The 16,409-nt window shown below is 35.3% G+C and overlaps 2 protein-coding genes across 5 annotated transcripts in view; one reads left to right on the forward strand and one right to left on the reverse strand.

Moving 5' to 3' along the window:
• sprt (PDZ domain-containing protein sprite) overlaps positions 1-16,409 on the reverse strand; it is a 129,534-nt gene that overhangs the window by 45,219 nt on the left and 67,906 nt on the right. For 2 of the 4 annotated variants that reach the window (XM_066290034.1, XM_066290031.1), the window contains exon 1: positions 7,066-7,248. The exons of 1 other annotated variant lie outside the window; for it this stretch is intronic. The gene's annotated coding sequence lies outside the window, so the exon portion shown is untranslated. Of the gene's footprint in view, positions 1-474; positions 516-7,065; positions 7,249-16,409 lie in introns of those variants that run through there. One more of the 4 variants, XM_066290032.1, reaches the window with a different exon arrangement.
• Positions 9,696-16,409, forward strand: part of Pde6 (phosphodiesterase 6) — a 31,039-nt gene continuing 24,325 nt past the window's right edge. Inside the window, exons 1-2 of the mRNA XM_066290030.1 lie at positions 9,696-9,878; positions 13,329-13,869. Of these exons, the coding sequence (XP_066146127.1) occupies positions 9,826-9,878; positions 13,329-13,869 (594 nt within the window). The 5' untranslated portion in view covers positions 9,696-9,825. The remainder of the gene's footprint in view (positions 9,879-13,328; positions 13,870-16,409) is intronic.

The following is a 16,409-nucleotide window of genomic DNA, read 5'->3' on the forward strand; positions in this document are numbered from 1 at the left end:
GATTGAAGAAATTAGGAAAAAGCGACCGCGCTTGGCGAAAAAGAAAGTCTTGTTTAATCAAGACAAGGTAACAGTCCGCACTTCCGTTGTTGCGATGATTAAAATCAATCAATTGGTTTCGAGCTTTTTCCTCACCCACCCTATTCACCATATTTAGCCCCTTCAGATTATTTTCTATTTCCAAATTTAAAGAAATGGCTCGGTGGAAAGAGATTTGCTAATATGAAGAGGTGGAGTTCGAGATCGATGTCTATTTCAAAACATTTGAAGCGTCCTACTACAAACAGGGTACAGAAGCCTCAGAACGTAGCTGGGAAAAGTGTGTCAATGTCAAACGAGACTATGATGTTAAATAATGTAATATTTGCCAATTTTTCTTCTTTAAACGTTAAATCGGGTACTTCTGGGACTATCCTCGTATTTAAATGAGAGCTATAAGCGTTACTGATTCAAAACGAAATGGCCATTACTCACCCTCAAATATACAGCCCTCCTAGAGTTATGGCAAGTAATAACTGAAAAATATGTATCCAATTTATCATTGGGCATCCTCAAGAGACCGCAGGTGTGAATGGCCATTATGTCAGGAGCGCACGTAAGTTCCCGAACTTTTATAAATAATTATTAACGGTCATTGAAATGAAAAGAAAAAAAATTATAGTAACATTTTTGAAAGCAAATTCTTTCTAGTTTCTCCTATTACGGATCGGACTAGGTTTCTTCAAGAAGTGAAAAAAAAACTGTGTCCAAATTGAAACAACCAGGTACGTGTCCACCCATTTCCTGCGTTGCTGCATTTATTTTTTGAGAGCTTCTGGGCTTCGCTTCTGGGCTTCTGAGAATTAACCCGCAAAGCCGTTTAAGTGACCTGGGAATCGAGAGATTAAATTTTTTAAAGAGGTCTTCAGATCCACGATCACGAAAACCTTGAATTCGTGTGGCGCCGGGTTACTGGCCCTCATACAGTGTTGCCATTTATACACGTCTAAGCTAATAAATACCTCCATTAACTTTCACCCATAATTGCCACTCTAAGAGAGCCTCCATCCTCCTATACTTCCCCGCAGGTATGGTCAAAAGTTGATTACCTTCATCAGCAATAAGTCTTAAGGGACCCCTCTTTTGACTTGGCAACTTTTGACTGGTAAATATCCCATGACGATACGGTCAGAGTTCACACACAGAGCCTTTATTTCATGGGTTCTTTTATTTCATGGGTTCGTGACGGCGTTCGCAATCGCATCAACACTGATTGTCTAGTGCCTCTAGGCTGGTATAAAGAAGATTCACGATACTCACATGAAGAACACTTTTGGTTGGAGTTCGTGATCGTCTTTAAATGCTTTGATCTTTGAGCCGCAATAGATCTTCGGGTCCAAGTTTCCGTTATGGCTTTTACGAAAAAAAATCGATGACCAGCCGCACTGCTCTTCTATAATTATAGACAAGAAAGAGAGAAGATAACAGCGTATGAGACCTGCATTGATATTCAAGAAACGCAATGTTAAGCATCTTGCATCTAGACATATTATTTTTCCTGATTTGCATTTTAAATGCACTAGAAGCGAATATCGGCTTTGTTGAATGAAAAAAGGAAGGAATGATTTATTTACTTCGATATCTCGGACACGTCCCTTGATTTCATTTAACTAACGATGCTTCCAGCGCATCCTTTCAACTTAAATCGATCCGATATCTCAATGACGGTGGTATAAATTAGCTCAGGCTAATACTTAACATTTGCTAAATTTATGGGTGGTCTTGAGTTAACAAGATTTATTAGAATCAGTCTTCACTGCTTTAGAATCCATGTTCGGTAATAGAGTAGAATTATGTGGGTTTTACACTCACTGGTGCGAAATCATCGCTAACGGTCCAATCATTTCCATCACGCAATATAGTACCTAGTTACAGATAGTAACCGCAAACTAGGACTGCTCTATCTTTCCTATAATGACCTTTGCTTAGTCTTCTGGGTGTTGGACGAGAATTAAAGCACGGACAGGCCTAATGACTCAGCAAATTAGTAGTTCGGTTGGAATCCACTCTGTGGTCATGAGAAATAAGGCTAGTAATTTAGTATATCTGCAGATTGGTATTAGACAAGGCTAAAGTTCTCAATACTGCCATTAAAATGCGTCTAATGACATTCAGTGGCTTGAATCTCTGTTGAAACGTGTGTTCATGAGGATGCTCGTAACTGTAATAATCCTAATCAATCAGAAACTTGATGTTATACCGACGAGGAAATGCATTTTTAATTCCAATTACAAGCCGCACACATCCGAGACTCGAACATAATTTTAGAGAGTATCTAAGACATCTCATCATACAGGGTGATTCATTAATAGTGAGAAAACCGAAAGCTGGACGTGCAACACGTCAAATGGTGACGATTGCAGAAAATATGCCTCAACCGAAATTTGATAGTTTCGGGCTCATAAAGGGTGTTGAAAGTTTTTTGCCGTTATTCTGAAAACATCTGGATTAAATACTTGAAAATTTGTAAATTTATGTTTTTTTAGGTGACGAAGAAAATACGTTCTTGCAATTTTCACGTTGCTGATGGACCATTATACACTATAAAATTTATATGTGCTATTCATTAATTCGATTTTTCTTGAAAACGAACCGAGAGATCAAAATGAAACAAGAATAAGTAATTAATATAAAAATTGTTGCTCTTTCAGATTTTGAATCAAGTTTTAAATTAGGCACACAGGATAGAAAGTTATTAGCTGTAAATTCTGTAAGACTGACCGTAAGTGGTGCCCTTAGCAGCTTAGCATCGCGGAAATTGCAAAACGTATCTTATTCGCCACCTAAAAAATACAACTTTACAAATTTTCTAGTGTCTAATCTAAATATTTTCAAAATAATGGCTAAAAGGGAATGGAAATTTTAACTTTCAATGCCTTGCATATCAAAAATTATCTAATTTCGGATAAGAGAAATTTTCTCCAAACGGCACAATTTGACGTGCAGTATCTTCAGCTTTCGGTCGTCCAATTGTTAATTAATTACCCTGTATACATAAATTTTCGTTTCCAGAGAAAAAGGCCATTGGCCATTCAGCCTTTTTGTTCGTCTAACAAAAATATTGACATACGGGGCGGCTGCTTAGGGTAAGGAAGTCCAATATCTCAGCAAATATGCGATTTAAGAGAAAAAGTTTCGTTCAAAAGTTTTTAGTATGTAAAAGGTCCGGCATAACAGTGTGGCAATAATAAGTTTTATTTTTTTACATGGATCCTCCCCCCTTCTGTTTTGTACCATTTTAGGATTTCTCGTTAAAGTTTAAGGTCAATTTACGTAAGGTACTCTATCTTTAAAATTTGCTCTTTTCGAGTTAGTCTAGAAATTTTTAAAAATTTGACAGTTTCAAGGTCCCACGGAAATCGGAGCTGTGCCCTAACCGCTGCAAATTTCGAAGTCGATCTTCTGGAGCCCCAAGACGAGTTCATAAGCTCTGTGTTGCTGTACTTGAATTTGAGACAAAACCTACAACCACCGAAATATGCCTCTGAACTTATATGATATCAAAAGTTAATAATTTGCTTATTTTAAATAGAATGTCCCAATTTTTTTAACGGTACCGTATTCAGAATTCAAAAATCTACAACTTTTGTTAACACTCCATCTCCAAACCCAGCTGTTTCTGAGTTCGCCATAATTGCTCCCTTTTGGCTTCCACATGTTTTGATTGCCTCATCGTTTATATTAGCAGCTGCCTGTTAAGAGAAAGTATAGTTTTGACGAGTTTGGATTATTTGATAAGTTTGACATTTATTAAACAAATAAATCTGAATCTAATGTCAATTTTGTCAAAGATTATGTTTTATGATAACTTTGTTAAAATTTAATTGCTATTTGAACTTAACCGCTGCTGATGTCACCGATGCTATTATCAAAACATTCAGAAGCCAAAAGAGGACAATTTTCGAGAACTCGGAAACGGTTGGATTTAGGGATAGGGCCAAATTAATAGAAGTTGTAGATTTTTGAATTCTGAACACGACGCTGTTGAGAATGTTGGGGAATTCCCTTCGAAATAAGCAAGTTATTGACTTTTGAAATCATGAAACTTCGGAGTCATATTTCGGTGGTTGTGACTGTTTCTCAAATTCAAATACGTGAAAACATAGCTTACTAAGTTCTCTTGGAGTTCCAGAAGACGGTTTTTGAAATTCGCAGCGGTTAGGGCGCAGCACCGATTTCCGCGGCACCTTACAACTATCAAAATTTTCAAATTTTCCCGAATTATTCGAAAACCGTAAATTTTAAGATAAGATACCTTACATAAACTGACCTTAAAATTTAACGAGAAATTTTAAAATGACCAAAAATTGTGGGGGTTGGGGGAGGGGAGGAATGTCCATTTTAAAAAATCTAATTTGTCGTTGCTACACCTTTATGGCAGACACTGTAGATTTGAAAATAATTTTCAAATAAAGGTCTTTTACATACCAAAAATTATTATACGAAACATTTTCTTCTAAATGGCATATTTGCTGAGACATGACTTCTTTGCACTAGGTAGCCGCACTGTACATCCAGACATAAATAGTTCATTAGAGCAAGTTAAAAGGAAAAGGAAACTGGATTGTCTTATAAGGCATAGAGGGTCAGAATGGTCCAGTTGTGACACTTATCTTTTCATCTTGCCTCAATTTGTTTCAGCCTTTCAGTTATTCTTGTCATGTGCGGGCGTCCGGATAGTAATTGGTTGGATGGATTGTGTAACTGGTTGTCGAGGTGCATTATCTTTGTAATCAATCTTAGTGTTTCCGTTGCATTTTCCCTCAGCATCTGACTTGTACATTTTTATTACACTATTTGTGTTGATCCCTCCATCTTTATCCTTCAGCGACTGAAAGTGTTTTGTCTCTTTAGTTGTAAAATAAAGCGAAACCTAATTTTTTTATCGTTACTAAATTGTGCTAGAAGATGCGACTTGAACTTTTGTTGTCTTTGACTCCTGTAGCTTGTTTATACTTTCGTAAAGTATCATTCAGTTACCCTGTAACCTATGTCTATCTGTAAATATGTTAGAAAGAAGTTCTATTCTGTCTTCGACTGAGCCTAAGTTATTGAGATATTTGGTTCCAGCCATGTGTTTGTTTCTTTCCTTTGATGCAATCAACAGCTTAAAGATTAATACTGAGATGGAGGCCAATATGGATTAAATCAATGCTGAATCCATTTGTTACACTGGAACACATAACAATTAAACTTCTTCCGTTTATCGTATCCAACATCAGGGTATGGTAAATATTTATCAAGTTTGAACAGGAATGAGAAAAGTATGTTTGTTGAACTGATTAGGCTTAAAAGTTCTTGTATATTTTTATGTATACGTTTGGGAAGCTGCTTACTTAAAGCCGAATTGCTTACAGTTATCGATGAAATCGCTGACTTTTGGGCGAAGAATTTTATTATTAACGTAAAAGTGTACGATCTGCAATTCTTTATTCATGTGACTACCCATTTGATAGGTCTACAACGAGCTGTAGTATCACGATATTAAAACCTCCAGTAATTTAAATTTCATTAAAATTAACTTCCGGCCTTTGCCCATCCAGTTGTGAAATCAACAATGAGTAGTACCATACCAAGGCTGAATGTTCCCATGTAGTTTACTTTTTAAAACATTTCGTAGATCATAAATACGACTCTTTTTCATGTTTTGTTTAGTACTGGCATTATGCAAAGCTTGCGTTACTTGGTTTTAAATTGTATGAAAACCTGACCTATTTTGAAAAACGTTATACTTTTGACATAAGTGGGTACTAAGTATTACTTACTTGAAGAAGTACTTTCTACTGCTAATGAATTCATCGCCAAATCAATTAAACGCCTGAATGAAAATCAATGTCAGAACTGCATCTCGTGCTAATATAACGATTATATTACTATCCACTACAATCATACGATCACAGGTACTAAAAGCCCATTATTTGTATGTTCAATCTCAAGCACATCCACTGCAGCTGCAGTGAATACGAAGAACCAATTTGAATATTTTATTTACACCTCTAATTGTTAAAGTACACTACTTAACATATTGCACGATGCTATGGTACTTCCTCTCGCATTATTTAAATAGACTGGTACTGCTGTTTCTGTGGAGATAAAGGCATTGTATCGCGTTACGGTACTTATTGGATTAAATAGAGGTAATCATCGATCATCGTCCCTGATGATGGCTGATCCACGGGATTACGGTTTAGCGTATCAGCAGGGCGAAGCTATGAAATTGCTGTTATTATCACCTTTGTATTTTTCTTGTTATTCTCCATTTTGCTGGTAGTCGACAATGTAATCAATAAGTATCTGTCTAATTAATGGTACTGCATGTTCACGCCACCATGCTTCTGGGTTAGATTCATTGTCCATCCGAGCAGTATACGAGAAGTAAAGCGCTACTTCAAATTTTTTACAGTACATTGCAATTTTATAATATATTCCATAATATTATTTATATTTTTTTGAGGTTTTGTTCATTTTTCTCACATCTCTTTTTTAAATTTCAACAGTCGCATTTATTTCGTGATTCTTTCTCATATTTTATAACTTTTCTAATATGCTGTTCCACTATCGCGTACGGTCGTCTACATGGTGAAAAGGGGTTTCTCTTGTTGAAATTGAAAAAAAAATTGACTATTTTCGCACAGCGATTTCCCCATTGGATCAATAATGTAAGTGCTCATCCTATGCTTTTCTTATCATTCTGTAACACTAGTCTTTTAGCGACATTCAAGTAGAGAACAATTATTATAGTAAAAATATATGTCAATTGCTTATAAAATTTGCTAATTCGACTCGCATAAGTGCTTATTCTTCTTAGTTTTTGAAGATTCTCCGTTTTTCCTTGTTTTTTTTAGGCTTTGTTCTGAAGAACCCTCAGCTCAAATGCGACGACTGAAATAATATCACTGGATTCAGAGCTCATCTATTTGTTTTTATTTGCACGGCTTCTTGTATCGATAAAATTTTAAATTATGGCAATTTCTCTCTAGTTGAAGAAATGCTCTATTACAAAACCAAAAAAGGAAAACAACTCACACATTTCTTTCAAAATTTCAACTTTGTAGAAAATCAAAATTCCAAGTACGTAATCCAATAAGGCGCTGCACAAATTTGTAAACAAACTTCGGATGCGTGTTTAGTTTGTAAACAAAGCTAGAAGCGCGACGCGTGAAGTAAACTCAGAGCTTCCGTGTAGCGTAGATCCACCTTTCACGAATGTCCGTACGAAACTGGCGGTTGGTGTTACTGCGTTATTGCGCTTTGTACGAAGAATCATTTTTGAAGGCTGATTTCCACCCATACCCATGCCCCATGTGAGGGGTGGTTGATATGGTGGTTGCCCACCATCGTCGCCGACCCTTAAATTAATTCATTTTTACACGTTAATGACTGTTTCATGGAAAGGCTTTTATGACTTCCTCCCATGTCTTCATTCTGTTGGGAGTTTAAAGTGCATGAGAAACTAAGCATTTCCGCAAAAAAGGCATTGTTTCATTACTATCGAAATAAGAAATTTATTTTATAGAGAAAATTTAACTTTTAGCGTTAAACAGCATTTTTACAGGTTTCTTTATTGATCAAAATGTTGATTGAGTCTATACCAGTTCACATTTTCGTGCCATGGGGCTTGTAGATTGCGTGAATGATTTCAAAGTCAAATTCCGGACGGTGTTTCTTTGTTATTTGGAACTTACACCCTAATTTATTAGTGATCAGTTGAAGTACTCGAACTTCTCGATTTCTTTGTTCTTTTTGGAATTTTTAGCTTGTTAGCAAAATTAGTGATGCTCTTACTGAGGTTGTTTCGGGCGTTTACTTTGGAAATGTCATTCAATATTGGCTTTTGAAAATCTTTTTGAAGAATTAAGAATTTTAATTTCTGAACGCTACCATGTTTTAAATAACTGTTAAATTCTTAACAATTTGTTCTTTAGTTGAAACATCCCCAGTATCTGCCATCTTTCCAGTTGTTTTATTGTAATATTTGTACTTTAATTTATTTCCACTTTTTTTAAAATCTGCTAAACCTGCAAATTTATATATGGATGATTAAAATTTCTGCATAAATTCGTAAGAAATTAAGAGACATATTTTTCACCAAAATGTTGGAACCCGTCATTATTTTTTGACGTAACAGATATGTATACAGGGTTAATCGTGTAGTAGTTAAGTGTATTTTTTTTTAGGGAAGTCTTTGCATATTATGACATTTTTTAGTTTTTGGAGTAATTTCGAACATATTTTATGTAATATACCTACATATGTCTAAATTCAGTAATTTAAAAAAATTAGAAAAAATAAAAATAACGGTAAAATTATTAATACATAAAAAATAGCAATAGAAACTATATTTTGTGATCTAATGTATTAAATGATTCATCTGTGCCCTATCAATATAACTTTAACCTGAATTAAGCTGACAGTGGGCAAGTCGCAATTCACAGTTCTCAAGAACTTTTTGATCACTTGAGGAGGTATTTGTTGATCTTTTTAAGTAATTTTATTTTTTAACTATTGCATATTGTTGAGATTATTTAAATACACCCTATGTTACAGATAACTTCATAAAAAAGTCCATAGGAGTGACTTCAAGCCATCCAGCAAGTCATTCTAATTGCCACATTTTGCAAATATTACAATAACTTTTGAATTTAGACACGAGTATGTTACATAAAATATACTGCGAATTTCTGAAAGAACTCAAAAACGTTATAATATATAGGGGGTTCTGTAAGAAAAACATACATTTATCTACTACATGAGTAACCCTGTATACATGTCTGTTATGTCAAAAAGTGCACAACAAAAGACAAAATTTAATATGTTCCAGCATTCTTATGAAAAATATTTTCTTAAATTTTTAATGAATTTAGAAAATAATTTTTGTTCTTAAAAATGCAGTTTGTCTGTATCTTTATCTTGATAATCTGGCGAAGGAGAATGTTTTGCTTATACGTTTTCAGTGATTCCCGCAGGAAGTTAAATTTTGACAAGCTGGTGAAGGGCACCTTTATTAGATTTGTGGCCAATAGATTTGTAGTTTTGTGATGTAACGCACATTACCAACGAAATAAAATCACTGAAGAGCAAAAATCTAAGAGTAGGTACGCAGGCATTTTACGATAAAACATTATAAGCAACTGTGAAATTAATAATTAATATATTGTAGTAATTAAAGCAATAGGAACTTTCTGTAGAACTATACGCCAGTAATCGACGATAGGTAATATATACAACACTATAACGAAATTTTGTTTTCTCCTGCTTGACCGGAAGTGATCTCAATTGTGATTTTTAAATCAAACACTGCATTATGTAATAAATAAATAAAAACTAAAAAAACGAAGTAACTATTTTTCTTTAAGTGAACTGCTTTGTAATACTTTAATTTAAAAAAGATTATTCCTGTGTAACCTAGCACGTTAAATGCATTTCTCTCTAAGCTTGACCTATAAAATTCTTCGTTAGGACTAATGCTGGACCTCAACCACCGGAAACATGGACGACTTCCTTGACAAAATGTAGATGGAAAGACCTCCTTCCAGGAGTGCTTCAAAGATGCCAGGACCTGCACCAAATGATCGATTATCATCGGCCACCCACACTGCGCATCATTTCGCACCTTGCGAATCGATTACAGGCCAGGAGCACGTTGTGGGAAATTCGGGCCAGTTTTCAGTAAGAATGCAGCTTCGGGGGCGCACGGGCGCCGACTGCAGAGCCAACGCGAGTGCGCTTTTTTGGGCGCCTTCTGGGGCCCCGGGCGCTTCTTAGGGTAAATAATGCAAAAACAGGATGGTGCCGCCGCCCCAAACCGACGGTTGCGAACCGGATTTGGCCGCGGTTGGGTCAGTATATGTTATTATTCATTTTTCTTTTAAGTTCTTAAATTTCGTTAACTGTATTTGATCAGTTATGAGTAGACATAGTGGAAATTGGTCAACTAATTTTGAAACATAAATAGTTTTATAATTTATGTTCATTTGTACCTCGGTACTATATATCCACGAATTTTTCATTGTTGTTTGGTAGCAAATTTGTTTAACAAAAAATTTTAACTCACGCTGAAAAATTTTCTCAAGCGTCACCTAATGAGAAAGTTTCAATTTATGTTGTTTACCTGTTTATATGTAAATATAAGGATTATTACCAGCTTAAGTTGGTGTGTGTAAACAGCTATATATGGCTCTATAAACTAAATTCCTACCAAAGGTTTATGATGTTTGTACAAAATTTATTCTTAATTAATTCGAAGGTAAGGACTTAAATTAGTTATGGGAAAGTTACTTGCAGCTCAAGTATCTTAAATATAGAAAATAAAAAATTGTGTCGCTGCTCAGTCGCTGACTAGTTTGGCAAGAGTTTCATGTCTGAGGAACTTTAAGAATTAGTAAAGTGCCGCGAAAGTTATATAGTTTTCAAAGATATATGCATGTACAATAAGTGAGTCGACTGTTATACAGAGTTCATTGAAAAAAAGTGCTAGAAAGTTTATTCTTTTGTTTTTAAATCCCCGTTTTATTTACTAATTTTTTCCATCTGGAAATCTCCGACATAATTGTTAGATGTGATATGGCCTTTGTCTATTTTAAACCTTTTTTGAAATAGGAAAATTATTTGTTCCAAACGCTTCCCCCCCTCCCCTCTTAAAATTTTTCGTTGCCTTATTAGCTCCTACATGACATATCTTTGGAGTAGCCGACAATTAGGAAACTATTATATTAAAGATTCCAGGTATAATGAAAATTTTGAAATTAAGAAAGAAGTAGGCGGACACATTTTTGTGCAGCTAGACACCTCTTGCTTCTATTTTAATTCATTTTTTACTTATATGTCGCTTCAATAATTATAATGAAATACCTAAAAGACGTCAATCCGATAATTTATATGCGTTGTATGTATTGTATTTTAATCTCTTTGCGAATTTGATTTTCCGGCACTTTCAACCACTCTGAAATTTGTAGTTTATTTTTTATTGTAATTTTGTGAGAAACCTTTCTTGAAACCTCGCATGAAATAATTGCGATGCGGCATTTACACTCCAGCTTGGCTCATCTCGAATACCGACACTATATTTTCCCGTTCGAAGCCAACTTCTAAACTCCCTTAATCTAATGTCGACCTCGTAACTATAACTTTTAAAAGAAGATGTCAAATGTAATATTACCACCTAAAGCCCTTTTTTATTAAAGTTTCGCTATTCCCCATGAAGCGAGGAACCACACGCCATTATTAGATGTGGATGGAATTCCTACAAATTTGCTCCCTCCAAGGAGAAATTGTTCAATCAAAAGTCATTTCTTGCCACACTGCTCTAATTGGAATGCACAATATGGGATTATTTCACAAAATGTAAATGGAATTAAGACGGTCGGATGTCGGATATTACTTCTTTCGGCGTAGTTTTATTTCCGCTTTTTTCTTCTAATCTGAACGTTTACGAGCTCCTAAACGGGCTGCTATCAGTGTCAGTATAAGGCCATAATCACAGTGCTATCGTCATTTCCTCTCTGTTGTAGTGGCCAGAATTTCAGCTTTTTCTCGCTAGCAGGGTTTGAAATTACTTAAAAATATCGTATTTGTATATTAATTGTTGATCTGACATATGCCCATTTGGAAACCGTACTCCCAGGACATCCAAGACATGTATTTGAATCAGGTAGGAACAAAACTGAGGCGAATTGTGAACACAAGTATTCCTATGCGGGAGAAATGTCACCCAAACAGGCCTGCTACAAGTAAACTTACCAGGATTTCCATGTAATACAGGTCTGTGGGATATGACCGTTAAAATAACATGACAGTTCCATCACAAGGGTGAATATGTACCTTTTCGCGAAATGGAATAATAATGTTGATAGTTAAATGTGGTTTCAAAACGTGGATCAATATGGTCACCAAGAAAAAACAACTTCGATGTTCAAAGCAAATGGGAAATTTTTGCAGCAATGCTTAAGATCATTGCTAGAGCTTTTACATTAAAACCGATACGAGTTGTATGTATAGTTTCGGTTTAACGTAAATTTCGCAACTAAGGACTGCTAATGTTGCGAAGAGCTTGAAACCATCTTATAAAACATTTAAATATTTACTTTTAATAATAGTATATGAAACGAATTATGCTCTTAACCAACCTTTGCTGCAAAGGGCGAGTTGGAATGAGTTCCACTCGTGTTAAAAGCTTTTTTGTTTTTTTTTTTTTTGTTGGGAATTAGTATTAATTACTTATAGGTGTGTTTGTGTAAAACGTATGTGAACATGAAGCATAGGAGAATCGGCATAATGAATTCTGCAACTTATGTGCAGAGTCAGCAAATGTTTATATAGGAAATATCAATAACTACCGTGTATTGAGTATACAGAAAAAAAGAGGCAAGATAATAATTGACTATTTACATTTTTTAAATCAACGATAACTGATCCTAGCATTTTATTGAAAACGTATTAGATGTCCCGTTTAAAATAAATTTGATGTCATTTTTACTGATCCCTCAAGACTCAGCTTTTCAATTTTTTTAATGTTTTCATAGGATCACTAATACGGGAAATATTGACTTGTGTAAATATAGTCGCTCATTCTGTATACGCATCCGAACATAATAATTTTTCTACTTCTAGTGAGAACTTTCACTGCCATCATTACGTCATCTTCTTTCTTCAGCTTTACCCAACCACATCGTTTTATTAGTTTTTGCGTTGCATCATTGAAGCCTTGCATCTGTTTTCCTTAAACCACATCAAATTGAGAAACAATATGTGTGATTTCTCCTCACCTAAATTATTGACTTGATACTTTATCAATCATCAAACAAAATATATCTGGAACTATCTAATGCCCATTTAACCATCTTTACTGATATATCATGCGATTTATTGTTAAATTGATGAATCTGACTTCAGCTGATCGCCTAGATCATAAATATTTTTTATTGTCAGAATTAGAAGAATGATGAGTCAATCATTTTACACTCAAGACTGAATTCAACGATACAATCATTATACCATATAAAAAACAAATAGATGTGGACAATTATGCGCAAATTAAATTTACTAGCTTGCCTTTCCGCTATAAATGCTACGTGATGTGGAATTATATATAGAAATTTATATTAATGACGGTTAATTTTATGAGGTTATCGATATCTTTATGGTATTGGAGCCTATACTTCTGTCCAAAAAGAAACGTTTTTGATTGATTGTGTCAATATTTAATCAATATTTTAATTCGACGATGGGTCGCTACCAATCGAACAATATCGGAAAATAGCAATCAAGGTTAACAGAAGCTTTTATTTTAGGACGTGGCTGGAATCAAATCCAGAAATACTCGAACGATGGCTCCGAGAACACGCATCATCCGAGTTGCGACGAAAAGCGCTCGAGGCAGTCACCACATCGACGAGCCCCACGAAGGCCCAGTGCAACTCCAACTCCTCAAGCACCCAACTACAAATATGGCATCCATCTAGTTCAACACAGAATATCAATCTTCAAAATGTCCGTCCAAACCGCGACTTCGAGTCCATGGACGAGTCCGATTTGTTTATGGAACTCATCCGTGATATAGCTAACGAATTGAACATTGACGTGCTTTGCCACAAGATCTTGAAAAACGTCTCATTACTGACCAATGCTGATCGGGGTTCATTATTTCTGGCCAAAGGCCCTCAGGAAAACCGTTATTTGGTGTCCAAGTTCTTCGATGTTCGGCATGACACCACCTTCGAGGACGCAGTCAAGCTGGCCAGATCTGAAGAAATCAAAATTCCCTTCGGGGTTGGAATTGCTGGCACCGTGGCCAAAAATAAGATTATGATCAACATTAAGGACGCGTATAAGGTAAGCAGGTTTTAACGTTTTATTTGAGATTAGTTGTAACTGAATAGATGAATTTCTTTTCACGGAAGTCTTAACCAAATTTTCATTTCGCGATTTTACTACTTAATACCCATTGGACCAACTTCTGCGTAAACGTTAAAAATTTTAAACTTAAATTAATTATAGTGTCGGAGCGGAGAAAACTTTATTAAGCTTTAAGCTCAAATTCGATTTTACCCTCATTCTCAGCTTCTACCCTCCTACGTGAATAATGTCATGCATCGTAAATTGGTTCGTAAATATGGACAAAGGTTGTAGCTTAGCTGTGGAAAATGCGATTAATAATATTCAGAGATGGGGCTCGCAGAGAGGAATTTCGCTCAAAATGTTGGAAATAATTAAATGGAGGATTAGAATAATAATTACGTACGTTCACATATTGTTTTCAGAATTCATAGTAACGGTATATAAGAACTTTAATATATTGACTCTCTGGACCGGGTGTGCCCGAGTGCATGTGACAGTCATTCATGAAACGCAAATTCGTCTCAAGGAGCAGAATTTCTAGATGAATTTAAATGAAACCAACTTAAGAGTCTAAAATGGAGCCAAAGGTCATGCGATAGTACAGGTCAGGGGCGACCCCATCTTTTACAAAACACATTAGTTTTTTGTTGCATGAATCAAATATTTGGAAAAATACCAGTTTTTTGACTTACATTAGCCTCGTTTCTTAGATATTTCAGACTGTAAAGCGTATGTATATGCACAATTCGAAATACCCCCCAAGAAAGAATCGAAAGGCACTAAATATTTTGATGGGGGGGGGGGGGGGGGGGCACTGTACAGAATGTTTTTTGCCAACAGGGTAACGTAGGAATGAAAGATTGAAAAATTTTCCTGCAGAAGTAAACTCATTAAACAAAAATAATTCACGACTAGAACATTTGCGGAAGTATTGAGTATTCTTAATCTAAATTTCCTTTCTACTATTTCTATGCATTTCCCTGGAACATTGTCATTTGATCGGGAATCAATATTTGGCATTTTCGCATGGCGAATTTTTCACTCTCTTCTATGACGGAAAGTTCATGGAACGGCGACAAATTACGAGTTGCCGATGAATTAGGCCATGTCGACCTAAACTTCTTTTTTAGTTGCTTTAAATCTTTTTCCGGAACAAAAGTCACTTGCTGATTTAATCTACGTAATCAAAATTTCTCATCTTCGATAATCGCTGGGACTGATTTCCTAGTGTGTTCTCAACTCTCTCACAATCCTATGATATAAATAGTTTATAACGAAATTCAATACATTGAGACTTGTTGCGGCAGAGAGTTCAGAAAAGCCTTTTCATTCAGGCTGATCACAAAAGGCAGCTCGTCTATATCGCATTTAACTCTAGTATTGGAAAATAAGCGAAAAGGGGTCCTAAGAAAACCCCGATGGGACCATCGTTTACTGTGCCCATTCGATGTGTGTCAACAGTAAACAGAAGGGAATCTGAATAGATATCCCTAAGACAAAATATGTGTTTTGTGATGTGAGTGAGAGGTCTCTAATACACAAAGAGATTGACGTTACTGATTATATAGCCTGCGAACTAGAATTTGATTCTCAAATTCATATTCGATTTCATACAAGATTCTTAAAAAAAAAAATAAAAGTTTCAACTTGAATAGGTTCAAGCCGATCCATGAAAGTTCTAATGGTATAAACGGATTGTTTGTTAACATGAGCAACTGCAGCAGCTATTAAAAACTTTAAAACGAATTCATTGCTACCATAATAATAATTTAATAAACACGACTGCAATATAATTTTAAACTGAGGTTTAAACACATTAAAACAGGATGCTTCTAATTGTAATTAACTACCTGTTAATTTTTTTGTTTATCTAATTTTTCTTACTGTACACACCGTACACCGCAGACAAGGTGATGAGCCTTTCTCTTTCATACATCTCGGCAGGTTTTGCCTGGTTTGCAGGATCTTCAGAGCAAAAATTGATGGCTTTATTAGTTGACCCTGAAATCTCGCGTTCTTTGATAATCTTAATTGAGCTCTTCTTATAATTATGTGAACTATCTGACCGTTCGATATGTTCCCACACGTTCCATAAAGGATCATTTTAGGTTGCAAAGCGATATTGGGATGTTTCATTGATAGATTTTATGATCGCCACTGATAAGTTTTTCTAAACAAAATCCAAATAAGTTTCCATCTAATTTCGGTATCACTCTCGTATCCTCTCCTTCGAGCCTCATTGACTCTATTGAAAATTCAGTAATGAAAAGTTATTTATAGAGCAGGCCTATGAAAGGAAACCCAGCCTGTCTCCATGAGACAGATTCCCCATTTACCGGACCTTTTTTTATATCTCTATAAAAGCCGACCTTAAAATCTTATATCGGCTACATAAAACTTTCATCATCTTTACTTTCCCAGAAAAATATTTCAATTTTATCCTTTTAAGCCAGAAAGGTCGTAAATTTCACCAAGGTATTTTCTTTATTCTGTTGATTCAAGATTTCTATTTTGGAGCTCTCATTCTTGGATTA

This window comes from Euwallacea fornicatus, chromosome 14 (assembly GCF_040115645.1).
Source record: "Euwallacea fornicatus isolate EFF26 chromosome 14, ASM4011564v1, whole genome shotgun sequence".
NCBI classification, from domain to species: Eukaryota; Metazoa; Arthropoda; class Insecta; order Coleoptera; family Curculionidae; genus Euwallacea; species Euwallacea fornicatus.